At 38.8% G+C, this 27,794-nt stretch overlaps 1 protein-coding gene across 6 annotated transcripts in view; it reads right to left on the bottom strand.

Moving 5' to 3' along the window:
* Nucleotides 1-27,794, bottom strand: part of LOC122564409 (uridine phosphorylase 1-like) — a 114,947-nt gene that overhangs the window by 51,284 nt on the left and 35,869 nt on the right. For 3 of the 6 annotated variants that reach the window (XM_043719222.1, XM_043719224.1, XM_043719223.1), the window contains exons 3-6: nucleotides 25,675-25,735; nucleotides 12,639-12,698; nucleotides 5,288-5,405; nucleotides 1,718-1,876 (exon numbers count right to left, since the gene is read on the bottom strand). In XM_043719222.1, the coding sequence (XP_043575157.1) occupies nucleotides 1,718-1,876; nucleotides 5,288-5,405; nucleotides 12,639-12,698; nucleotides 25,675-25,721 (384 nt within the window). In that variant the 5' untranslated portion in view covers nucleotides 25,722-25,735. Of the gene's footprint in view, nucleotides 1-1,717; nucleotides 1,877-4,100; nucleotides 5,250-5,287; nucleotides 5,406-12,638; nucleotides 12,699-25,674; nucleotides 25,736-27,794 lie in introns of those variants that run through there. The other 3 variants (XM_043719225.1, XM_043719226.1, XM_043719227.1) reach the window with 3 other exon arrangements.

Genomic DNA, 27,794 nt, shown 5'->3' with positions numbered 1-27,794 from the left:
ACAATTCCTGGGATTGAGTGGATTTTACTGAAAGTTTGTGCCGAACTTCAGCAGTGTAGCTACTCCACCGAATTGTTAAAAAAGTGCATGAAGTTTCAGTGGACAGCAAACTGTCAAAAGGCATTTGACAGCCTGAAAACTGTGTTAGCCACTGCCCCAGTGTTAGCCACACCAGATTACACAAAGCCTTTCAAGGTGGCTATTGATGCCAGTGGGTGTCAGTGCAGTGCTCCTGCAGGACGATGATGAGGGAGTAGTATGACCCAATGGGGTATTTTTCCAGAAAGTTGAACACTCATCAACAGAAATACTCAACAGCGGAGAAAGAGACTTTGAACTAGGTGTTGGCATTACAACATTTCATTGTCTATATTACTAACAATGCACCTGAGACAATCGTATACACTGCTCACAACCATTGGCATTTGTGGACAAAATTTAAGGACAAAAATGCCAGACTGTTTAGATGGAGCTTGTTATTGCAGCCACTCAATTTGACAATTGGGCGTGTGGCAGGTCATGTAAATGTGACTGCTGATGCATTTGGTGATGGGTGTACCACGGCCTAAATTTGCATGTTTATAGTTAGTATAGTGTATATGTGTGTTTAGACTACTAACCAGGTTTTTGAAGGATTTTATAAATGATGCCATCTTTGATATTGATGGTTCATTTTTTTTAAGGTGGGACATGTCACAAAGCTGGTCCCTTTTTTCTAAAAGCTGTTCCTTTTCTCAAGGATATTGTGTCTTGATTTCTTTCAGAGGGGTCGTAAACATCTCTCTGTGCCGATTAGACTAGTTTGGTACAGAGATTAAAGGGTATTGAGAGGCCTTTCTGATTATATATAAAAAGATGAGATTTCAGGCCAAAGTGGTCATATTTCAGAAGTGACCTGTATAAAGAAAGGGGAGTGGCCAGCTCTCCAGCTGGGCAGTTCAGTTCAGTCCAGAACTAGTTAAGAGTTCAACAGTGAGCTGTGTGGAAACAGTTTGCTAAACTCTCTCTTTCTGCCCTTTTAGCTTCAACCTGTAAGCATCTGTTCCATTTTTCTAACTGTGTTTTAAGAGGGTTTGCTTTTTGGGACTGTTGTGTATATTTGGAACAGCATAATTAAGTCTAGTTTGGATAGACTAATTTCTGTAGGGGTTCTTTATTCTGTTCTTTGTATTTAATTATGTAACCTTGTGAATAAATTTTTGTCTGTTTTAAAACCTGGTAGTCAACCTAGCTACCTCACTCTGGGTAATGTTCACTGTACACTTACCAAAACAAATTGCAAAGTTATGGTCTGGGGCTGCCTGCTTATGAATGTTTTGGGTGGTCTGGCGTAGTCCATAACAATATCATATTTTGATTTCACACAATTCTGTAAACTACTTTCATGTTCAAATCATATATTGTACATTGTTTTCATCATAAACATTTCTTGCCAAAACGTGGCATTGTTGGTTACCTAGAAGATCTAGGGAACCTTTACCTCTGAATACCAAAGTAATAAATAATAAATTTTGGAAAATAATTATGAAAATGTGTATCAGATGGAGAGATACTCCTCAATTATTTTAAATCAAATAAGTAGAAGATTTCAAATCCACAAAAATATCATATATCTTTTTAATTGCCCCAAGTAATATGATGGTCTATATAAACAGTTAGAATTAGGCAATACATATATATCCATCAGCACAATTACTTCCATTTTGTAGTTACTTACACTGACTGCAAGAACAGGCCCCACTTTGTACATACTGTAACGGTCGGTTTGCGCACAGATATTGGGTATGTCATCAGTGGCACGACCAAGGCCCAACAGCTCATTCATGTACTGACTGAAAATTTTCATTCGCGATGAACTTCCTCCTACACATATAAACTGCCACAAAAAAATGACATTGTTTTTATCTTTAATTCTACAAATAAATTCGATAATTCAGACATGTTGTTTTCATTGCAAACATGTCTTGTCAATACTTGGCATTGCTGGTCATCTATAAAAAACTAGATAAACCTCAATTCCGAATATCAAAACAATAAATGCTTTTGGAAATAGTTAGAAACATATTCAAGGGAAATGAGTAATTTTTACCAGTTACTGGGAATGGGAGTTGGCCAAGGGGGTAGGGTGGCCAGTAGAGTTGCAGGGGGACGTGCAACAAAGCACTGGCATGTTCCTTCCCTGATGGAAATTTCTTGGAAGTGGTTGGGCCATGAAGTTTAAAATATGCACAGCAGTGGCAGGCAAGCAACTGAACTTTTTATGAAGTCAACTAGCTAACATTTTAAGGTGGATTTCAAGTTGCACTTATGGCACAGGGAATCCACAGAGCTTCTGCAAACATACCAGCTACAAAGACACATCAGTTCAGCAGGAGGTGTGTGGTAGCTGAGGGTGAAAATCATTGCGAGCAATTGCATTGCAGCACTAAGAGGTTGAGAAGCATGAAAGAGTGATAAACCAGAAGTCTTGCAAAGGGCCAGCATAGTTCAATGGATTGGCTTGTGATTTTTTGGAGATATCTCTCCAACTCCTTAACACAATTACAGGATTGAGAGACACTGTTTTTTAAACAATGGGTCTGATATAGAGTCATAAAGCTGTATAGCATGGACACAGACCCTTCAGTCCAACGTGTCCATGCCTACAAAATATCCTAAATTAATCTAGTCCCAGTTGCCAGCATTTGGCCTATACTGAAAATGTGTTGCTGGAAAAGCGCAGCAGGTCAGGCAGCATCCAAGGAACAGGAGAATCGATGTTTCGGGCATGAGCCCTTCTTCAGGGCTCCTGATTCCTGAAGAAGGGCTCATGCCCAAAACGTCGATTCTCCTGCTCCTTGGATGCTGCCTGACCTGCTACGCTTTTCCAGCAACACATTTTCAGCTCTAATCTCCAGCATCTGCAGTCCTCATTTTCTCCCACCATTTGGCTTATATCCCTCTAAATCCTTCCTATTCATATACCCATCCAGATGCCTTTTAAATGTCTTGTACCAACCTCCACCACTTCATCTGGCAGCTCATTCCATATACCTTCTGCATGAAAAAGTTGTCCCTTAAGTCCCTTTTAAATCATTCCCCTCTCACCTTGAACCTATGCCTTCTAGTTTTGGCTCCCCTAATCTGGGAAAAAGCCTTTGCCTCTTATTCTATCCATGCCCCTCACAATTTTATAAATTTCTGCTGATGCTCCATTTGTGGGAAATGGTAGGAAAGGAAGCGAGTAAGGGGAGGGGGGGGGGGTGTAGCAAGAAGGGAAGAAAGAAAATGAGGAGGAGGAATACAAAAGGAGTGCTGAAGCTATAGGGAGTAGGGCAGTAAGACACAGAGGGAATGGCGGTGGTGAAAAAGGGTACATGGATGAGGAGGGCATAGAGGGACACAAATGAGGCTCATGGCCATCAAAGGTCCTACCCAGCTGAAAACATTCACCATAATAAAATTTAATTCATGGAAATAACACTGCAGTAAAAACAAAACCTGCAGGCAATGATCTCAGAGCAGTACTAAAGCTGAGGAGAATATGAGGTTGATAGGATATAGTGACCATCCATTGGCCTATTTGGTGGAAGTGATTGTGCCTCTCTCCCTTGGTGCTTCAGGGTGATGTTAAGGATCATTTGCAGATATTTGTGTAATTTTCCAGTCAATAATCTATCCCCCATCAAGTGGGTAATATTGTCATGTACAAGAGGGCATGGATCATGTTAGCCAGGCAATAACAGCACTGGCATTGGGAACCATTACTGCATTTCCTGTTGCAGGGAGCAATCAATTGCAGTAATGTGTCCTATGCTTGCTCTGGACCTCCATGTTCAACATTCGCCATGGATTGATCTTAGCTAGCTACTTATTGGAAGGCATCACGGCCATTTCCATGAAGCTGTAAACTCTGAAAAAGCTCTGCTGCTTCCGTCTCCATATGTGTCAATACAGCAAGCACTGACAAACCAACTCCAGTCTTTCATCACTCGCTGGCAAGACCAAGTGAAGTCTTGAAGATGTTACATACAATAACGAGAGTGGTAGATGGTTGGAGATGGGTGCAGTAGCACAGATATAGTGAGTATAAGGTAGAGAGAGATGAGTGTGGCACTTACTTTATAGAGTGGAGAAGGTCATGGTCCTTCTTTTGGCACTGCTGCCATTTCTCAGCACCAGTGAGATGAACTGGTGCCTGGTCTGTCAGGCCTGGTCATGCAGCATGCTGTGTTGGTGCTCTGGGTAGAGGCTCCTCTCCTTTGCACCATGCTCAACTAGAACTTCAAGGTCCCTGTTGGAGAGTTGCTGGACCATCTTACACTTGGTCAATATGTTCTGATTTTGACCTTGATCCAGGAGGGCAGCTTGTGAATGCCTGTGTTCTTCCAACCTCACAGCAGCCTTTGAACATAGAGAGGGCACCAAGTATGATGGCCTTTTGGCATTTACCCAGTGAGCGGTGAGTTGTTTCAGGAATGGCACATAGTAGGCATGAGAGATGTGGATTGAGTACTTAACAAGGCTCATTTCGTGAGGTAAGTCAAGAAATCTCACTAGGCCTTCTGGTGAAAATTTCTCCAAAAGACTCAAGGCAATTTGCACTTAGCAAAATAAAACAAGGTTCAGCTCAGCATGGCAGCCTTGTATCTTGCAGCATTAACTCTGACTGACCAGGAGCTTTCCTGTGAGATTACTCTGCGTTTCATTGAGGATGCTGGGGCACAGTCATACCCGATGCATTGCTTGACAATCTTGCCTCACATTTCATTGGCTCCATTCATAGCATGCAGGGCTATCAGCTTCCTGTCAGGAATTTAATTCATCTTGCTAAACTACGCCAAGTCATGTTTATGCAGGTATTCTGTAGGCTGCTGGCCTCCTCTGTAGCCATATTATCATGCCCTCAGTATGAGGCTTTCTGGCTTCTTCCTTATGTTGACTGAGAATAAAATCTCTCCCTGTGCCATTCATGCCTGCAGGAGCACATTCACGGAAGCAACAGCACACTCTTCCTCTAACTCAAGCTGTTTCTCACCAGTCTCCCTTCCAGTTTACCCTATTTATGATGATTTTGCTGTGAAGGCTATCAGCCAATTAAATATGGTACCTGGTTTGAGTTGCCAGAAACTTCAGCACCTGCTATTGACCAGCCGCCATGCCTGATAATCATTAATTAAATGCTGAAAACAAAATCCACTTCCAGATCCTATGCTGCCATTGCCATCACACAACCCAAGTTGGAACCTGATATGAGGACTTAGTCCCTTCCAGTAAATTCAGTCAAGATTTCATTCTGCTAGCTTACCTTGACATCACCAAACATAGCAGGCAGATCGTGCGTTTTCGTTCCAAGGTCAAAGTGATATAAAACATCTTCTTTCATTGTTTCAAGATAAGGGTTTGACACATAAGCACATTTTGGTCTGCAAGGAGAAAGAGCTATTGACTGCAAGGCTCTTATATAGTAAGATTAGTTTTAATAGCTGTAAAAGTCATTATTTGCAATTCATTGTAACCATACTTCAGTCATTCTTGAAGATCCAAAATACATTTATAAGTGAAATCATTCAGCATACATAAAGGCTGTCTGCTCTCATTGCTTTAAAAAATAAATAATATCGAGAGCAGGAGAGGATCCAGCCACGATGATTCATGTAGGTACCAAAGATATAAGCAAAGTGAAGGTTATGCATGGGCAGTACAAGGAATTGCTATCAAGTTAAGCAGCAGAACCTCAAAAGTAATAAATATTACCTGAGTTGCAAGCAAACTGACACAGTGCAAAAGAGATTACAGAAGTGAATGGGTTGCTCAAAGGCTGACGTAAGTGAAGTAGTTGTGATTTGTCGGGCTGAGATCTGTAACTGTGGTACCATCAACATCTGAAATGTACAGTGGGGGGAGGAGTGTTGTAGTGAACCACATAACAAGGAAAGCAGAAAAGATTTTGAACTGAATATTGGGGACAAGGGATTCAATTTGGGAAAATGTGATACTTCAATGAGGTAGAAGCTAGGCAAGACAGAAGGGTATTAATATGAGAAATTTTAAACAGACAGTGATACTAGGAAGGGATACAGTGTACAACGCTAAACAGTAAGTCAACAGATAATGTTAGAGATTACAAACATGACAAAGGGGGAGAAATGGAGACTGTATCTGAATGCACACAGTATTCAGAACTGAACAGATGAACTTCCAGCACACATAGAAATAAATATGATCTGATACCCATTACTGTGACGCGGCTCAGTATGACTTAGGTTTGAACCTAAATCAGGAAGAGTATTGGATAGAGAGAGAGAGCACAGAAAGCTAGGAACAGGTGGACGGGTGGCTCTGTTAAGTAATCGTGTCATTCGCATAATGGAGAGGGATGATCTAAGTTCAAGAAACCAGGATGTAGAAGCTGTTTGGGTAGAGATAAGAAATGATAACAGCAAAAAAAAATCACTTGCTGGAGAGACGTATATGTCTCCTAACAATAATCTCAAGTTAAAATGGAGTATAAAGGAAGAAATAATGGGAAATGGTCGGAAAGATCTGGCAATGATCACGGAATATTTTAATCGACATATAGATTTGAAAAAATCAGATAGACAAAGATAACCTAGAAGAGGCGTTGTAGAGTCATAGAGTCATACATCATGGAAACAGACCCTTCAGTTCAACTCATCCATGCTGACCAAACATCCCAATCTGACCTAGTCCCATTTGTCAGCATTTGGCCTATACCATCTGTTTCTTTCACGTCACACAATGCCAGACCTGCTGAGTATTTCAAGTATTTTCTATTTATACTATGGATTTCTATAATTCACAGCATTTTGTTTTTATTTATCCAATCTTTAAGTTAAATCTTAAGATAATAATATGAACACAGCTGAAAATCTTTAAGGAATTATTTTGAAATACACGAGGAATATTTGGATCTAAGGAGAAATATGACTTTCCACAAATGTAAAATGAGATTTTCAGGGGCAGTGATGGCAATTAGCAACAACTATGAAGATACTCCACCACATTAAATAATTCAACTGCACCTCTTTCAAAAGATATAAGTAGATGTAATCTTTTCAAGGCTTGTTACAGCAAGGTGTAAAGCATAGAACATCAAGGCTATCCTGCGTAAGTGCAGACTCTAAACATTGTTGCAAGGTACAGTGGAATATTGATGCCAAACACTAAAGAAATCATTGTCATCACTACTGCAAAGTTCAGACAGTTAGTTCTCCTGTTAACTTGCTTTGCTCAACGGAGAATAATTCCAGTTCTCCAATCAAGTCCCTTACTCCTGGTATTTTCTGAATAAACATCATCTGTACTCTTTCTAAGGCCCTGTTGTCTTTCTTCAACAACAGTGGACTGTACTTCATCCAGTTGCAGACACATCAAATTCTGTACAAGTTTTGATGCAAGGTGTCGAAATCATATATGTTTGAGAGACCTGCTGTATGATCCAACATTTGTGAAGAGAGCAGAAAGTACATTTATTAATACAAATTCTCTTAAAAGATGGCTATGATATTGTACTGTATTAGTATGAATGCAAGTAATTATTGTTTTATTCAAACAATGTAATTTGTTCCTTGCAGCGAGTACCCCTGCATTCCTCTTTACTTGTGCTTTTTAACGATTAATGTAAAAGACAATACCTTTCACAAAATATATGGCTGTCTTTTGTGTTCTAAATCCACCAACTGAATTGATACACTTTTGTCCAGAGGAAGAATGCCAGTGGACACTAGAGCACAAAAGTTCAGTCTTGCTGGAAACATTCTGTATGGTTAGAACTTGCTCTTTTGTTGTGTGGTTTTGATGCTGCATTATGAATTTAGAATCAAGACAGAATTGTCAGGAGAAGCCCAAGTCGGGGTTGGACCTCAAAATAAGACAAAGTATTTTGTACATAAATACTAAATACTGTTGTACAAGCTAATCATGGATATATCAGGCTCTGACTAAGAAATACATTAGGTAAGCACTATCTTACCTTCGTCTTGGGTTCATATCCATGTTGTAGTCTGATCTACTGTAGCGTGTGCTAACTTCCCCTGACCCTGTGATTTATATTCCGTGGTTACAGTTCTGTGATATCATCACAAGATTCCTCTTAGAGTCCTGAAGCCCTTACACAATATCCTTAAACTTTTTCCCCTCATCAAAATGCAGTTGATTCTACCATAACACACGTTTATTTGAATGCAAATTGACTTTAACGTGATTGAAGAATTTAGACTGTTATTTGTAGAACAGGGGCTTTCCTTACCTGTTTTGGCTATAATACAATACAGATCCCATTGATTTAAATGGGGTGGCAATTGCACAATTTCCTTATAACATGAGAACAAACTATTGCGTTATATCAGAACCAACTGTGTTTATAAACTGTTATAAAATTCTCACATGAGTTACTTTGGTTACTTCTTTTTACATTGACTGTACATTCTTCCCTAATCTCTCCTACCTCACCAAGTCTTTGACATAATTCATCTGTTTTGACACCTAGATCAGAAAATTCTTTGACCACATATAAACAATTGAGGTAAAAATGGTAATTTTGCATTATCTCCATTGAGAGATTGGAGATCTTCTGTTGGATCAGAGATATAATCAAACTCATTGAAGAAACTTGCAATGATGTAACTGCAACAATGCATGAGAATTATGTGGTAGTTAGACTTCTCCATTATTAGCATTGAATAATATCTTTAGCTTCCCTGAAGAAATGAAGTAGTTCTTCCATGTGACATTTGTACATTTGCAATGCTGACCCATTCTCCATTTTATTTGATGCCCAATCTAGAAGTTGTTTGAAATCGTAGGAATTGTGCTTTTCACGTCTAACAATTCACTGATTCAGCAAATGGTTGCAAAATAATGTTGTCTCCAACCTGTGTGACTGAGCAGCTACTGGGATGTTTTGCACGTGTTGATTAATGTTAATGCATGGCTCCTGCTTCCTCTAGTTGTTGCCATGTTTGGATATTGGAATTCTGCACAGAAGAAATAACAGAGCGAACATTGATCCTAAGTTTATTTTTTTCTGCTGGGAGTATTGTAGGCAAATGTTGCATTGTTTGATCATTGATAGGCATTTGAGGTTTTGTGGTTATTTTCGTGATTTTGGTCATTGTTGGAAGTACAGGTCCTTCCTGTATTACAATCATTTTGTTATTTTGTGGTAGCTTTAATTGTTTAAAGTTGTTGAAATTTTATTGTTTACTTAGATTGTTGCTGTAATACTAATACTGAAACCTGAGTCGAAGGGTGTGGCACTGGAAAAGCACATGTCAGGCAGCATCCAAGGAGCAGGAGAATCAACGTTTCATGCATTAGCCCTTCATCAGGAATACTGAAATCTCAATGTTTCTACTGTTTCAAATGCTGTTCTTCATGTCAAGTTTGGCTTTCCTTTGCCAATATGGCATCTTCAAGAGATAAATAAAGATATTCTTTTTCCAACATGCCTAAAGGATGGCCAAAGGATTTGTCGGTGAAACCTTCTCTATAAGATTCAATGATATTTTGATTGCACCAAAGATTGCTACCATAATATGATATTTTCTATGTCCAAGATATATTCCCAATGAATTCAATGACAGTTTATCTGATTTGCATGCTTTCTCTTTACCTGACTTTTCAATTTAATTGACAAAATCAATACAAGGTCTTAGTTGCTAAAAGAAAAACGCAAATTCATCGCTCAAACAATAGAAGTAATAAATATTTCACTAACCTCTTTGTGAGAACTCTGATACTTTGTAATAAGAATTTTTACTTTTAGTTATGTTTTTTTCTTTGTTTCAATAAATTTTCTATAAACTTATACCAAAAGAATTAACTTGCCCAAAGCTGTAGGATTTGAGGATTGTTTTAAAGGGGGAATGGAAGTATACAGGAGTAGAAGTGAGGGGAGGCTATTCTAGAGCTTGGGAATAGGCAGCTGAAGATATGACCATCAGTAATTGAGCAATTAAAATTAGGGATGCTCAAAAGGCTAGAGTTAAAGGAACACAGATATCTCAGAAAGATGACACCACTGACAATGTTTAACTGACTTCATATACCATTATGCATCCAAGTCTACCACATGTTAACATAATTTTAACTCATATATGAGAGAGCTATTGTGATAGATGTTCAAAGCTTTCCTAAAAGACTATTATAAAATTTTGTTTGTAAGAACTTATTATGCCTTTTTATAATTAGCAATCAAGAGAAAAAATTCCACTTGTGCCAATGGATGTAAAAGAGATACACAGAGTTTTCTTTCAAAATTAGTGTGACAATAGACCTCAAGGAGTCAGCACAGCTTTGGCAAAGGATCATTTGAAACTGACCAAATATGTGCCCTTGTCAATTATGCCTGGGTGCAGTGACAGGCGAATCCACGTTATACTGAAGACATCTTTCAAATGATATATTAGCTTATGGAGCAAAGGAATAGAATCTGTTCCCTGGACTTCACAGAGCTAGATAATAATGGGGATGAATATTTAGCAAGAATATCTGGAGACAAAAATCTACAAGAACAACTAATACACACATCGTATGTCAAGTCATCACTAACCTCAGAAGAATTATGACCAACAGAGTTTCTAATGGACTTTAGTGTTTGGTGATGTCCTTGACTTGGTAAAGTGTAGATCTTGCAGTCTTACAATTAATTATTCAGATATTCTAAAATTTCTTAAAACATGTTGGCACTGTGTGAAATAATCTGTCCACAGTTACATACTGCTCCTTGACAACATCATGCAGATGCATGCATTCAGCTTCTGTTTGTGCACAGACAAGGTCAAGCTTTCCTTTTTCCTCGACTGCCTCATGTTGTTAAATTGCTTGTTCCAATAAGTTGTGATATCTTCCAATTAAACATGGAAAAAATAAACAGTTGACAACGTCTTCATCTTCGCCCTCAAGCTCCTTTTATTTTTCAACACCATCATCAAGATTACTTATTATCTGTTCTGGTTCAGCTCATTTACTGCTGGATCCCTCATCCATGTCACTATCACCTCTGGTCTCTTTCTAATGCTGTCTTGGCCAGTTCTGATCTTTTACCTTTGATAAACTTTAACTTCACTAAAACTCTATGCTTCCCCTATCTGGTTCCATTTAGTCACATTCTCAATGTTTATTCAATCCCACAGTATGAATGGACCTCTCAAATGTTAATTCTGATCTCTCTCTCTGCACCAGCTCTGCAGCTGTATGTAACACTGTATTCTGCACTCTGCTCTGTGTTCCTGATGCACTTTGTATGGTATGAGCTGCCTGTATAGCATGCAAAACAACACTTTTCACTGTAACTCACTAAATGTGATACCAATACATCAAACAAACAAAGCAAACAAAAATTGTCGTAGCTATGTTTAAATAACTAATGGTTTGATTCTTCTTTTATCTCTATAGATACCTCTAAGTCTATGATTCATAAAAATGCTTAGTTACTCTGGCCTTGGTCTCTTGAACATTCCTTTATTGTTTTTCCATTAACAGCCATGCCTTCAGCCATTGAGAGCCAATGGTTCTGGAATCCCTTCATTACGCTTCTCAGAGAAATTTCTCTTTTAAGACCATTCTCAGCACTCATTTTTAATCTAGTTTTTGACCTCCTAAGATCCAATTTTTTGGCTTAGCTTCTTCTACTTTAGCATATTCCTGCAAATCACCTAAACATGAAGGTGAAAGCACCAAATAAAAACAAATGACTTGGTGTGATTAGTGTCAATGCAGCAAATGCTTACCACACAAGTTCTTAATTATCGTTAAAACAAGTAATTAAAGGTCAAGATGCCTTGAGTTATTTTCCAATGCAATTCAATTTTGCCTATTGGAGGTACTAGACTTAATGTGAAGCATCATTAGAATAAAGATTTCATGCAATGTAGTTACAAATAGCGAAGCTAAACTGCTGCAGGGTCCGAGAAAATAAATTAATCTAAATGACAGATAATGTCCCAACGTACTGAGCATATCCACAGAAAACAGGATTTAAACAAATTTACCACAGAGGCTGAGTGTGTACTTAAACATTTATCAAACTGAGCTCAATGATGCTGAGAACATTGCAGTTGCAGCCATCGTCCAAGGAACATACAACTGGTCCCAAACAAATCCTGCAGGTTGGCCATCAAATGCCTTCATTACAAGTTTACAACATGTGACCTTCCAACTGATGGGGTGAAATACCCAGCAATCATTTAAAAACAGCTTGGCTTTGGTATAAAAGCACTTTGACAGTAGAGTTAAAAACTATGCACAAAATTCCATACTGTCATTGGCAGGTTGGATGCTAGAAGCTTAGATAGAAAGAAGTAAAAATGAAAGGAAAAAGAAAACAGGAAATTAAGGGAAAGCATAAAGGAAATAAAAGAGGGAAGGAAAGAAGAGCTAAAACAAAGGAACAAATGGATAGAAAAAGGAATTGTTTGAATATTTAGTTTGTACTTCATGTATTTCAGAAAATAATTTTTAGTTTTAGGAATCAAACTCTTAAGTACAGAAAATAGAGTCCTGGTTGAGAAACGAATAAAAGCAGCTAAGAAGTAAATACAATTAATACCAGGTTGGGGTTTATGACCTTTACCCTCTTTAGTAAACATAGTCCCAATTTTCAAAAAAGTAAGATCATAAACAGGTGAACTTACTTGGTTAAAAATGACTGGAAGCATGATGGTTCAATCTTTGCAGATGGAGATGTTTTATCTCTGGTATTAAGAGACACAATAGTTTAAAAGCATTCAGTCAACCCTGGAAGGTTGTAAAATCTATTCATTTCATCAGATCAAAGAGCAAATTTTAAATGAGGGATGTAGCTTCAAGGTCTGTTTGAAGCCATCCCTGAGGTAGGCAAAACTCTGCACTAGGAGTGCAGTTGAACCATGGATGAAAGTATAAAAAGGACTAAACACACAAAGTGTATCAGGGCCATGTGTACATGACTTGGACACAATTAATACAAGTAAATCTCATGATCAAATGCTGTTTTGCAGGTATTCCGGGCCCAAAATCATGTAATCATGTAAGTTTATTTTATCAATTTGGACTCCCTGTTATGGACCAAAACAAACCCCTTCAAATATATCAAGGGGATAGCCTCGACCCTAACTTTTTCTTATTTAAAGGCAAGTGCAATGTGCTGTGTTCCAGATGTAATACGATTAGTTATATAACTTGGCATTAAGCAAAACACACTTTATTCTTACTCTACAGTTAAAATACAAACAAAAGATAGAAGAATTGGTAATTCTGTTGTAAAACTTAATAGAATAATAATGCTTAACTACTAAACAGGAACTATTCCAATATAGTAACATCCCACACACTCTTGGCAAAGGCAAATTCAGTAAAATAGATTGTCTCACATGCAATTCTCCAACCAGGAGAAAAAAACATCTGGAGGAACGTCTGTGGCAGAGAAATGGAACAGCTTCCAAATCCTAGAAAGTACTAAAGGTTAAACCAAAACCCTGGTTCTTTCGGAGCCTGACTCCACCCATTCAGGCTACTTTTATTGGTCCAACTTTTTAAAAATGCCCTTAGGTCTCAAAGCTATTTACTTTATTACATTGGAGCAGACTGCTCATCACCTCTGTCTCAACCTTTCTTCATTAAAAAAAGAACAAATATACCTTTAAAAGCCATAGTATCATCATACATCTCCCTTTTTTTAATAATGACCTATCAATTTACAAAGATTCCTTCATTTTAAAATCCTTTAGTCCTATCGCATATACCCTGTCAAGTCCTCTACAAATCTTGTATATTTTATTAATTCATTCTTCTATATTCCAATGAGAACAGACCCATTCATCTCAACCTCACATCATAAAACAGTCCCTTCATACCTGGTATCAGCCTAGTTAACCTACTTTGGATGGCCTCCAATGCCAACATACCTTTCCTTAGATAAGGGAGCCTCTAAACTGTCCACCCAGCTGTGGTCTGACTAGTACACAAAAACCTCCCTGTTCTTATCGTCCATTTCCTTTGAAATAAAACCCAAAACTCCCAATGAGCTTGGATGCTAGTTATTTTCACAGATGAAGACTCCCAAATGTGTCTGTTCCATAGCTTTTTGCAGTCTTTATCCATTTAAGCAATATCTAGCTCCTCTTCCTGCCAAAATGCAAATTGCAATCATTAACTTCAGCAGCTGAATGGCAGCTTGAGCCAGACTACATCATAATGAACTGCTGCAAGAATAAAATATTGAAATTAGCACTAAATTAAATTGCTATTTCTATATTTAAAAGAACTATTCATATGATTAATAGATAATCATTGGTCTGTGGGGAGCAAGGGAATTTGATTAAAAGTATGTATAATAACTGAAAACCTCATTGAGGAACTTAGTCGCTTTGGATTCCTGAAGATGTGAGTTACAGTAAAATTAGCTAAATAGAATTGGACATGATTATGAGCAAGGGTTTTGATAACAGTGAATGTATTAGACATAGCCTCTACAAGAACTGATGTTTTAATCCAGAAATTATACCAATGCTCTGTCACAGTGATCTTGGAACAGAACATCGAACATTACAGCGCAGTACAGGTCCTTCAGCCCTTGATGTTGCGCCGACCTGTGAAATACATCTAAAGCCCATCTAACCTACACCATTCCATTATCATCCATATGTTTATCCAATTTAAATGCCCTTAATGTTAGTGAGTCTACTACTGTTGCAGGCAGGGCATTCTATGTTGTTGGAGGTGATTCTGAAAAATAGGATTAACTTGCATTTGGAGAGGCAAGGCCTGATTAAGGATAGTCAGCATGGCTTTATGTGTGGGAAATCGCGTCTCTCAAAGTTGGTTGTACTTTTTGAGGAAGTTAACAAACAAATTGATGAGAGCAAACTGGTTGATGTTGCTTACGCGGACTTTAGTAAAGCCTTTGACAGGATTCCATGTGGTGGTCTATTTAGTAAAGTTAGATCACATGGGATTCAGAGAGATATTACCAATTGGATACAAAATTTGGCTTGATGGTAGGAGTCAGTGGGTGGTAATGGAAAGTTGCCTTTTGGATTGGAGCTCTATGAGCAGTGGTGTTCTACAGGGATTAGTACTCAATCTGGGTTTAATATTGAGTTCAACACCTTCAAATTGTGAACTTCCATGTCTTCCCTTTCTTTTAGCTTGTCAAAACAAAAGATGTTGCCATGATACAATGCTATACAATGTTTTGGTATTCAATGATAGTTAAAAATACGAAGAAATTAAGTGCACAAGTAATGAAATCATGTTGACCAGATGAAAGACTACAATTGCTGACCACTGGGAAACTGAAGAAAAGAAAGAATTTAGACTAATGCAGCACTTTTTTTCTGATTCCATGATACCAAAATGTACTTTACAGCCAAGAAAGTACTTTTGAAGACTCAATTGTCATGCAAAGAAAAACATCAACCAATTTGCACAGCAAGATCTCATAAACGATGTCATAATTTGTTTGTACTTGGTTATGGGAATAAAAATTAGCCTGGCAACTGAAAGAATTCCTCTTTTCCTTCTTGAATAATGTAATGAGATTATGGCCACTCGAGAAGACACATAGGGCCTCAGTTTAAAGCTTTATTTAAAAATGACAGCTCTGAGTAGTAAACCTCTGAATACTTCACTGAAGTTTAATGTCAATTGCATGCTCAAACATCTGTGGTAGTCTCAAGCTCATGACCTTCTCCTGAGCATATGGATTGGATGATATTTTGAGGCTGTCTGTTTTGAATAATAAGCACTCTACTCTTTTAAATGTAAACCACTTACAGTTTTGACAGCCCTCGTAGGGCACTGTAATAAAAATCAAAAGGTTAATGGAAATGTATCAAACACATGAGATGCATTCTATGCTCTCTGTGAGAACATAAGAAAATGAAGTGGGAATCTGCTTTTCCCAATGACAAGTGTTCCTGTTTACGAACTGTATGTGGAGAATTTCCAGCATCAACACTCAGGGGGAATGTGATCTTTAGTGAGTTTACAACTGCTTATTGTAAAATTTCCAATTCACAGTTCCCATAAATGAATCCAAATTGAAATAACCATAACTCATAACAACACTGAAAGAGGCATTTTATCCAAGCCAGTTCTCAAAAATCCAAGTGAGCTCCATCCAAGTCCATCCTCATAGTTCTGCAAGTCTATTTCCTTCAAGTTTCTACCTAATTTCCTTTTGAAAACATTAATCTTCTCTGCTTCCACCAACCTCATAAGGAGAGACCTTCTAGGTCATTACCCTTTGCTGTTTAAAAAGACCTCCTTCACATTCCACCAAATCTGTTGCCTCTTTTAAATCTGTGTTCCCTAACCCTAATGTCATCAATTAATGGAAACAGTTTTTCATTGTCCACATTTTCTGAACCTGTCACTTGCACCCTTATGCAATCTCTCCTCAAACTCCTTTGCTTCAAGAAGAACACCAACTTTTCCAATCAAATTTTGTAGTTAACGTCCCTCATCCCTGGAACTATTCTGGTAAATCTCCAGTGTACCCTCTCCACATCCTTTCAAAAATTTGGTGATCAGCATTGGATGCAGTACTTTATCTGCTCCCTAACCAGAACTTTGTAAAGTTTCAGCAAAACATCCTGCTTTCATACTATATACCTCTAGTTATGCAGTCCAAGATACCAAATAAATCAGAATCTTGCCATCGACAGAAATGCACTTTAGATGGTGGGTACAGAATTTCATTGAGGAGCACTGAAGAGTAAACATTTCAGTCAGAGGTAGAGTGGACATGTTGCTGCACAGAAATGGTGCTACAGCAATGTCTAGCCGTTTATGCAGGAGACATACTCATGTCCTTGAAAAACTGGCAATGTGTGAAAGTCAAAGAGGATGAGTATATGTATGGGCTGAGACCAAGTTCCAGTCAATCAGGCAATACTGCCAAGGTCAGCCAAAGGGATATTCCAATTTCAGCCCAGGGGTTAACCCCAGTCACTCAGACACTTGGCCTATATGAGTCCTGTGGTCTAAGCTATTGGAATCCACGGATTGATTCTCGAGATCAAGTAAGCAGTCTGAGGATTACAAGTAGGCCATTGTTAGAATGTCATTGAGAGGTAAGTCTGCAATATGGGCCATAGTCAGTCGAGGCTATCCTACCAAGTCATTTCAATGGGTGAGCCACAGTCAGTCATGGGGGTTAGGTTGCTGAAAGGGGGTTGATCGCAGCATCCAGGATAAAACAGACAACTCAATTCTGGGAGTGGTCCTCATATACTGGCTTGTTGATGGAATAGTAACACTGGCAGAGGCAATTGGAGATAATAAGGTGGAACCAAAGGGAGGGAGTGGGGGAGGTGTCAAACAGTTTACTGGTTACTCAGTCTTTGCAGAGGGTATAGGGTCAGCACAGGTATGGGAACCTTAGGAGTCATGGAGTCTGGAGGTAAAACAGGCACACTAATTGTAATGTAAAGGTATTCTAGTGAAATGGAGGAGGGGGCAGTATGGAAAGGAGAGTGAAAGGTCATCAGGAGTTGATACAAGAGGGAACATGAGGAATGGGAGGAACATGAGACAGCATTTCATTGGAGGCATACTGACAAAAGTCTATTCTCAATGGAATACAGAGACTTGGTTGCCATTGTGTATTTGATAAGTCAAAAACCTCAGGGTTTCTTAACAAATCATGACTGCTACCTCCTTTCACTGCTTCGAAAGCTAGCCAAAATCTGTTGGACTATAACCTAGTGTTGTGTGATTTTTAACTTTGTACACCCCAGTCCAACACCGGCATCTCCAAATCATGACTCTCCTCTAATAGAGCTGTGATGGCAAATACTTGATAGAGTCTGCACCAGATTGGCTTCACTTTTTTTCTTGCACATTAAATGTTTTATTTTTCATGTTAAAGTGTACAGTTGGTCTTCAGCGAAACACAGACTACAGTGGCTATGCATAATCAGCCCTGCATCAGCTTTAGGGATAAAACAGAAATGAGCAAGTGTATTAACATGGCATGATGTTAATGTTGATCAGCTCTAAAACCATCAGTGAGGATGTGATAGTTAAGTCCATCTGCAATTCAGTCTCTCATAAGAGTCACCAGATTGGCGCGAATCTTGAGCAAGTTCCTTATAACTCTTCATTTCAATCCTTTCAGTGTTTCAGAATGTACAGCACTACAACGTTGCTTTAATATGCTTGAATATACCTAGTTGAGGACCAGCTTTTTAGTGGTCACCAGCATTAGAGGTGGTGAGTTATCCTTGAGTGAACAGAAAGTACAGGGTGCTTGAAGGGTTGATCATTGCAGAGGATGAGATGGGCAAGAGCCTTTGAATGGCATGTGATGCTGAGAGTTTTAGTCCATCAGCCTCGGTGAAATGCATTTGTTAGAATGAGTGAAGACCCTATAACTATGAGGCAACAGAGATAATATGGAGCCACATACCCTATTGAGCATAGGAGATCACTGACCTTCTTCCTGTAGTGCTGGCCACCCCTTCTGATGATAAACACAGCACTCAGCTGTGTTACTAAATCTGCCCATGTTGTGAGAGCCTGTTGGGGAGGCCTCCTGTTGGAGTCAGCCAGGAAGACATCTGGCTTTCTCTCCACCACCCTGTCCAGCAGCATCTTTCTTCAATGGCATCAGTTGAGAGTTTTGGGGCAAGCGCCACAGTATGAAGGGCAGTTACTGGCTTGCAGCATCTGAGATGGTGTCAGTGGGCCAGAACATGGAAACTAGAAAGGCCCAACTGTGGCAAGGCCTCCATCTCAAGTAACTTGGCCAACATCTCACTTGCAAAAATAATGAGCTGAGCAGCACACAGTTATGCAAGAATACTAATCCTGAGTCCTGGAGAAATGATACCATGAAACTGATTCACCACCATTCTCTAATTCCAGACGGGAAAATTCTGGCCACAGATGCAGATTTTCATGCAATTTGTTGCAAGTTATTCCTAATAATTTATCCAGTTTTTTTTAATTAGAATTTAACTTCTGCAATCTCGCTGTACACTTGATTCACTATTATTTCTGGAAAGTTCCTTGCTTCTGCTGCTGTGAGGATGGATTGACTTATTTAATGGCCATTTCCTTTCTTCCATTATAATTTCACTTGTTTCTGCTTCTAAAATGACAATGCTTACTTTCATTAATCCCTTCTTTTTTATATATGATGTAGAATATTGACAATCTTCCTTCATGCTCGTCACTCCAATATTCTCTTTCTCTTTCCTTGTAATTGTCTTGGTCTTTGTGTACTGAATTCTAAAATACTCCCAATCCTCAGATTTATTCTCTTTTTGGTATCACTGTAAGTCTCTTTAATCCAAAATATCTTGAGTTCCTCGTATTCGCCACCAGTTAGTTAAAATAACTTTTTCTGTGAAGTTTTTGCACCATAAAGAAATCAAGGTAAGTATTTAATTAGCAGGACCATGAGACTACCTCATCTCGGAACCAATTAAGTATTTCTGAATTGTAGTCACTGTTAAAACGTGAGAAACACAACATCCAACTTTTTGACAAGCTCCAAAATATCAAATGAGCCATGGAGAAGCAGAGGTATGTATATTTATTGCAAATTAATTCTTCAAATGCCAGCCACTTTCCATCTACCATCATATCTCGCCTAGCAGGATACCCAGTTGCCTCAAAGTGCTCTGTCACCACTCTCCCCACTGTGAACAGGAGTAGGAAACAAAATGTCAGCATTATCAGTATTCTAAAAATGAAGAAATGACAATCTGAATAGTTCAGTAATCTTCAACTGATATTTGTACACTTCATGAAATTTAACCAAATCTGATTCAGAAACAATGCCAAACATTTCATGGTAGAACTTCATATATTGGAAAGGAGTTGGTAATGCAAATGTTTCTTTACTAACAACGGTGAGATTTTTTGAAGATATAACAAAGAAGTTGAATGAGATCAGTGGTGTAATGTGGTGAACATTGACTTCCACAGAAATTCGATAAGGTGTCACAAAACAAACAGTTCCTTTGTATTTATTAAAGATTAATAGGGTCTGTTTAGTGTAGACAGGGAAAAACATTCCTGGTGGCTGGAAGGACAAGAACTAGAGAACACTGATTTAAAGATACAATGTTAGGAACAAAGGCAACAAGGGAAAAAAAAATTATACACAGCAAGTGGTGAGGGTCTAGAAAAAAACTGTCCAAAAGACAATTATGGCTTTCAATAGAAAACTGGATAATTATGAAGAGAAAAATATTTTCACCAAGCTGCTCTTAAGGAGAGGTTGTACTGATAGGAAAGCCAGAATGACTATGTTGTGACTACTCCATTCTTCTCCTATTATCCTCCTCAGTGTAAATAGTGCTCAGTTAGAGTTGCAAGCATGCACTTTATTTTTGTCTTTTCCGCCACATCAGCTTCAGCAGTCCATGTGGCTTTTCTTCAGTTGAAACTAATTCCAACATAGAGTGGATGCTGCCATGTTTTCAGTTCTGAAACATTTGGTGATTCTGATGATTCAACACTTGATGGGAAATAATCTTCGCTTTTGAACATGTGATTTTTAAACAGGCCTTGTGGATATGTGTGTAGGTCACTTTGCTCTGGAGGGTATTTCACACACTCCTGTGTTGTTGGAAGCACTAGCTTTCAGACCGCCGCTCCTGTGTTGTTGATATTGGACAGACAATGAGGAGTCACGAGGTGAGTTATTCATCACTGAATTCCTAGCCTTTGAATTGCTCTTACAGGCTCTGAATTTAATTCCAGCTGTTCCAATTCAGTTTCTGGTCAATAGTAGCACCCAGGATGTTGACAGTAGATGCTTCAGTAATAGTGATGGCATTGAATGTCAAGCATGGTTGAAGTTTCCTTATGATGGTCATTGCCTGGCACATGTGTGGCACAAATGTTACTTGCCACTTATCAATCCAAGCCCGGATACTGTCCAGATCTCATTACATATGACTACAAACTTCTTTGGAATTAGAATGAGGAGTCTGAGGAGTCACGAATGGTGCTGACCATTGTGCAATCATCAGTGAATATCCATACTTCTGACCTTACAATGGAGGAAGGGTCATTGCTGAATCAGTTGAAGGTGGCTGAGCCATAAACATGACCCTGAGGAACTTCTGCAGTTATATCCTGGGCTGAAGTGAGTGACCACTTATGGCTACAACGGTATTCCTTTCTTCTAGGCCTGACTCCAAATAGCAGAAAGCCTTCCCTTTGATTTCCATTGACTTGAGTTTTACTAGGGATCCTTGATGCTACTCTTTATCAAATGATGCATCAATGTCAAGGAATTGCTTTCATCTCACCTCTGGAGTTCAGCTGTTTTGTCCATACTTGAGCCAATCCTACAATAGGATCCAAAGTTGAGTGGTCTTGCTTAAACCGAAACTGAGCAGTCGTGCGCAAGCTGCTGATGAGCACTGATGATGATTCCTTCAATTTTAAAATGGACTGACAGCATGGTAATTGGCCAGGTTCGATTTGTCTTGCTACTGAAGACTAAACATAGCTGGGCAATTTCCCATACTGCTGGGAAGATACGAGCACCTTAGCTGTTTTGGAACAGCTTAATAAGGACATGGCTAGTTCTAGCATACAATTCTTCAGTACGACTGGTGGAATTTTGTCAGATCCAAAATCTTTGTCATATCCACCACCTTCAGATATTTCTTGATGTCATGAGGAATAAATCAAATTGGTTGAAAATTGGCATCTATGGTACTGGGGACCTCAGGAAAAGTCCAAGATGGATTGCCCACTTCTGGCTTAAGATGAATGTAAATGCATCAGCCTTATCTTTTGCACAGATGTACTGGGGTCCCCTATCATTGAAGATGTAAATATTTGTACATTATCCTATTCCTGTTACATGCTTAAATTTTTGACACCATTTACACAGAATGTGTGAGAGGACTGCAGAACTTATATCTGATTTATTTATTGTAGGATTACATAGCCCTTTCTATTGCATGTTAAATCCACTGTTTGGCATGCAAGTGGTTTTATGTTGCGTGTTGTTGTTGTATGTTATACGGGTTGATACCTCATTTTCGTATATGCCTGATGTTGCTTCTGGCATTTGTTCTTACACTCGGCACTGACCCTAAACTTAATGCTAACCCATTGGTCAGCCAGCTTGATGGTAACAGTACAGCAGAAATAATGCTGGGCCATGAAGTTGCAGATTCTTTGTGCTTTTTTATTTATTCATATTACATGGGTATTGCTGGCAAGGTCAGTATTTAGCAGATTGCTAGCTCTATTCAAATTCCCTCCCATTTAGCACGGTAGTACAGCCACACAATACAATAGGGGCTTTACTCAACATGAAGACACGACTTTGTCTCCACAAAGACTGAGCTGTCGTCAATCCTACCAATATTGCTGTGGACAGATGCATTTGCAACAAGTAGATTAGCGAAGATGAGATCAAGTAGGCATTTCGTTCTTGATGGTTCTCTCATCACTTCCTGCAGACTTAGTCTGACAGCTATGTCCTCCAAGACTCAGCCAACTTGGTCAGTAGTGCTACCAAATGATTCTTTTCATAATCATAGTCATTGAGTTATACAGCACAGAAACAGGCCCTTCTTGTCCACACTGACTAGATATCTAAGGTAATCTAGTCCCATTTGCCAGTAAGTGGCCCATATCCCTGTAAACCCTTCCTATTCACGTACCTATCCAGATGCCTTTTAAATGTTGTACCAGCCTCCACCACTTCCTCTGGCAACTCATTCCATACACACACCACCATCTGCATGAAAAGAATTGCCCCTTGGGTCCCTTTGAAATCTATCCTCTCTCACCTTAAACCTTTACCCTTTAGTTTTGGACTTCCCCTACCCTGGGAAAAAGACCTTGGCTATTCACCCTATCCATGCCCCACATGATTTAATAAACCTCTGTATAGTAATGAACATTTGAGTTTCCCATCTAAAGTTTACTCTGTGCTTTTGTAACCCTCAGTTCTTCTTCCATGGAGGAGTAGTGAGTTTTCTACAGCCATCAAATTTTTGACTGTAATAAAATTCATCAGCATATTTCATCATATTTAACAAACATCCACCCATGTAACATAATAGCAAGGCTTGCCAGAAAGTTACAATTCACAAGAATTAAGTTTTGCAACACATGTTGTGAAATCGTGTTGTGAAATCTTAAACCTGCTCTGACAATTATTTTGACGAGAAGTTTCAGCAAAGAAGAGAAAGCTAAGTATTTGTCAATCTCAAGTGTAAGCGTCACTATCAAGTTTGAAATTTATTGCCCAATCCTGATACTGGCCTCATTTTTGAACAACTCCAGCAAAAGAGTTGTCATAGTGGTTTGGTACAACTGAGTCAACCACGCTTGTGTGGGACTGGTATTTCCCTCCTTTAAAGACAGGAATAAACAAGTTGGGTTTTTACAATAATCCAACAACGCCATTCTCATTATCTGATTTTGCATTTTTAATAATTTATATTTAAATTCACACTGCACCCAAATAAAGTAAAATACTACAGAAGCTGGACATCTGAAGTAAAAATAAATAGTGCTAAACTGTACCTCGGCAGGTCTGGCAGCATCTGAAAAGAAAAAGTACCTAAAGTTCTGAAGAAGAGTCACATCAGACACAAAATATTTATGTTTCTCTCCCCAGATGCTGCCACACCCAGTTGAGTCTGTCCAGCATTTTGTACTTTTATTATACCCTCTGAATTACTACCTCACTGTACACAATAACACTTGTTTTCAGTCACTATCAAATGCAATGTGCTATGCTCAGCATATAATTATTTTAAAATATACATTGTTTACATTTTAGATTGAAATAGCTTTGTTCTATAGACAAGATTATGAAATTTAGTGATTTTGTAACAAAGTGATCCAAAGCTGTTATCTAGCTTGGCTGCTTTAAAGTGGGCAGATGATCTACAAAATCCAACTTCAATGAATTAATTATTCTGGTTATACCCGTACCTGACAATAGGTTGCAAGAATTAAAATTCACCAGCTTAATGAAACATCCATTAGTCGCTACGAATAGTGGGGGAAAAGGATAAATCTGCTGACACCAAACATAGTATTTCACTGACAAAAATAATGCAAGTGAAACCGCAGAATCATCTATTCTGTCTATTAGTGGTGTGATACAACAGTGCAATGCTCAACTAACAGTCTGCAGTGTGAAGGCAGATTAATTTCTTCGTCACTTCTCCCAGTCATCGTCCTGCTATGATTCATTGGTAGGTCAATGTTGAAGAATGAAATTTGATGTCTCCATTTTAAAATGCTACCAAAAGCAGCAAAATGGCAGCATACCTCTCTCAGTTATTTAATAACCATACAAAAATATGTTTTTATAACATTAGATTGAATGCTAATTTAGTCAGACCCTATTTAAAGTTTGACTTCTAATGGCCTGGTACAGCGTTTTGCTCTGCCCCAGACTATAAGACAGAAAATCATGTGCACAGCCCAGACCATCATGGAGGCCAACCTCCCAGCCATGGACTCCATTTGCATTGCTCGTTGTCACAAAAAAGCTTCCAACAACATCAAAGACTCCTCCTACCTCCCACCAGTAATGCTCTCTTCTAACCTCTTCTGTCAGGCAGAACATACAGAAGATTGAACACACATCCCAACAGGTTCAAGAACAGTTTCCTCCCTACTATTATTAGACTGCCGAAAGGACTATTAAACTTCAAATAACATTGATCTCATTGTATGCCGCGCCCTACCTAAGCACCATATGATCTATATTTCTTTGTTTACTATGATCTGTCTGTACTGTTTGCAAAACTAAGTTTTTCACTGCACTTAGGTACCTGTGATTACATTAAATCAAATCAGACCAAATCAAATCAAGATTTTGGAATTGTAGACATGACACCTCTTTTACTGGAATTATTAAGCAAAATTAGAATGAGCAGTTTAATAAAACTACATTACTGCATGTCTACAAGATATGCAGCACTTCACAACATGTGAAGGAGATTCCACCACGATCAAATATTATTTAGGTTGCTCCAAAAATTAAGTAACAACCTTTCTTCCACTACTTTTGAATCGATAATAAGGAATGCAAAGGCCTAATAGGTCAGAAATTGCTGTTAGAATAATGATGACTACCATTCTTGATGCATAAGAAAATTCTATAATGTTGTGATGCACCCCAAATTGTGTAACATCCATTCCACTCCAACATCAGTCTTGCAAAAACAGAACTTTGTCCTCTACTTCCCTTTAAGAAGCATGACATTTCTGATTCCTGGCAAAGATATAAATTAGTCTTGCCACAGCTATTCAGATATGTTCATGTTTTATGGTTCTGACATGTCAATTAATCTTGGAGGGCAAGAAAGGAAACAATTAAAACCATGGAAACCTCATTTCAGCAGGGCCTAAGTTGCTTCTTTCATAAATCTTTTATTTAATGTTTTACTTTTTATTTCTTCATTTTTCTCCCAATGTTTAATTTCTAGATCAACCAGTTTAGGAGGTCCCAGGTACATAATTGCCTTCATTGCAATATATTATCCTGCACTTCCAAAAACCGCAATGCAAAAATAACAGAATTTGTTATTTGTTATATTGTTGTTGAAGAATAAGGAAGGAAAATCCAATTTACAGTGCATCACCTTGAAATTTCCAGACCTCACAAGTACATAACAGAGTATCACCGAAATCTTGTGCCAAAATAAGAAAAGTATTATGAATAACAAGATAACTTACGGGCAAGTTGGCTCCTTCCTGCAGAGATCTTTGTTGCTGCATGCCATTTTGTAATCTGAATCTTTTGACAAAAAAATCAACAAGTCAGTTGTGTACAGATAAATATAAACACATGACATGTTTTGATTAGTCACCTTGTTTGTATTGGGTTTGGCCTAGAACCATTCATAGAGTCATAGAGATGTATAGCATGGGAATAGACCCTTCGGTCCAACTTGTCCATGCCAACCACATATCCCAACCCAATCTAGTCCCACCTGCCAGCACCTGGCCCATATCCCTCCAAACCCTTCCTATTCATATACCCATCCACATGCCTTTTAAAAGTTGCAATCATACTAGCCTCCACCACTTCCTCTGGCCAGAGTGGGACCATTCAGCGCAGCCATTTTGGTGCGAGCAATTTGGCGAAGCCTGTTTGGCGCAGCCTATTTTGCCGCAGACCCATTTAGGAGCAGAACTATTTTGGTGCAGATATACGATAGTTATCAATGAAAATCAACATAATAGTAGGGCGGCGTTCACGCTGTATTTCCAGAACATTTCAAATAATTCAAATAATTTATCATATGTTGTTTGTAACTTATTTGGGAGTAAAGCATACAACAGTGGGAACACACCTTTATCTATTTCCCCTAAAATAACATAAACTTGTGAAAATAGAGGTGGGGAAAAACTCGGCAATCCTTTTTCTTACAAATGTAAGAATTCTGCAGGTGATGCTACCGCTGTCGGCTAGTAAAAATTGTTTTTCATTACATTCATTAACAGAATATGTTTTAAAGCTATCTGGAATTACAAGTTCTTCCAAATTTCTTGGATTTACTGGGTAAATAGCAATTTCTTTCCTTGTCCTACGAACCATCTTCTTCAGCGCTCTGCTGTTAGGCATCGTTTCGAAAAATTTTCTAGGCACTCGTTAATCACTTGTAAAGTTCCCTCAACAGTTGTTTTTCTTTGATGACTAGTTATTTTAATAATAACTACAAACTACTGGAAACTACCCATAACTACAAACTACTGGAAACTACCCATTTAATAATTCTACTATTATGTTGATTTTCGTTGATGATTACCATATATCTGCGCCAAAATAGTTCTGCACCTTAATGGGTCTGCGGCAAAATAGGCTGCGCCAAACAGACCGCGCCAAATCACTTGTGCCAAAATGGCTGCGCCGAATGATCCTAAATCCTCCTCTGGCAGCTCATTCCATACACATACCACCCTCTGTGTGAAAACGTTGCCCCTTAGATCTCTTTTCTATCTTACCCCTCTAACCCTAAACCCATGCCCTCTAGTTCTGGACTCCCCCACCCCAGGAATGAGACTTTGTCTATTTATCCTATCCATGCCCCTCATGATTTTGTAGACCTCTATAAGGTTACCCCTCAGCTGCTGATGCTCTAGGGAAAACAGCCCTAGCCTATTCAACCACTCCCTATAGCTCAAATCCTCCAACCCTGGCAACATCCTTGTAAATCTTTTCTGAACCCTTTCAAGTTTCACAACATCATTCCAATAGGAAGGAGACTGAATTGCACGCAATATTCCAAAAGTAGCTTAACCAATGTCCTGTACAACCGCAACATGACCTCCCAACTCCTATACTCAGTACTCTGACCAATAAATTCCCACAGAGACAAAGGTTACCTGTCCCATTGGATGGAACCTTATTGAGACAATGGAGATATTGGCCATTGGCTGTGAATTGTGCCTTTTTCTAGAAGGCCAACCATATCTTGTACTTAACAAGCCTTCCCCCAGGATCAAAGACTCCAAGGATGGGAAATCCTGCTCATTGAGGGTTGCTGGTTACAAATGTTGGCAGTTCTTCTGTACTTAACAGCCTCACTGAGACAGTGGTGGCTGCGACCAGTACTGCATCCACCCAAGGCCCAGTTAGAGGAAGAATCGCAAGCACAGCTGAATTATGAAAGGTAGGCAGCTTGTATGGGAAGGGTTGCATGGGAATTTTGGGGAGGCAGTCAGAAACACGTGCAGAAGTTGGCTTTTAGAAGGGACCCCTTCCCAATACTAGGTCCATCAATTCAGTATTAAGTGCACTGAGCCAGTGACCTCTCCTCCTCAACCTTTCCCTCTCAATTCTGAGATCCCAC

Source organism: Chiloscyllium plagiosum, chromosome 29 (genome assembly GCF_004010195.1).
Source record: "Chiloscyllium plagiosum isolate BGI_BamShark_2017 chromosome 29, ASM401019v2, whole genome shotgun sequence".
In the NCBI taxonomy this organism is placed as follows: domain Eukaryota; kingdom Metazoa; phylum Chordata; class Chondrichthyes; order Orectolobiformes; family Hemiscylliidae; genus Chiloscyllium; species Chiloscyllium plagiosum.
The sequence above is the reverse complement of the archived record's forward strand: the minus strand, read 5'-3'. Positions and strand labels throughout refer to the sequence as shown.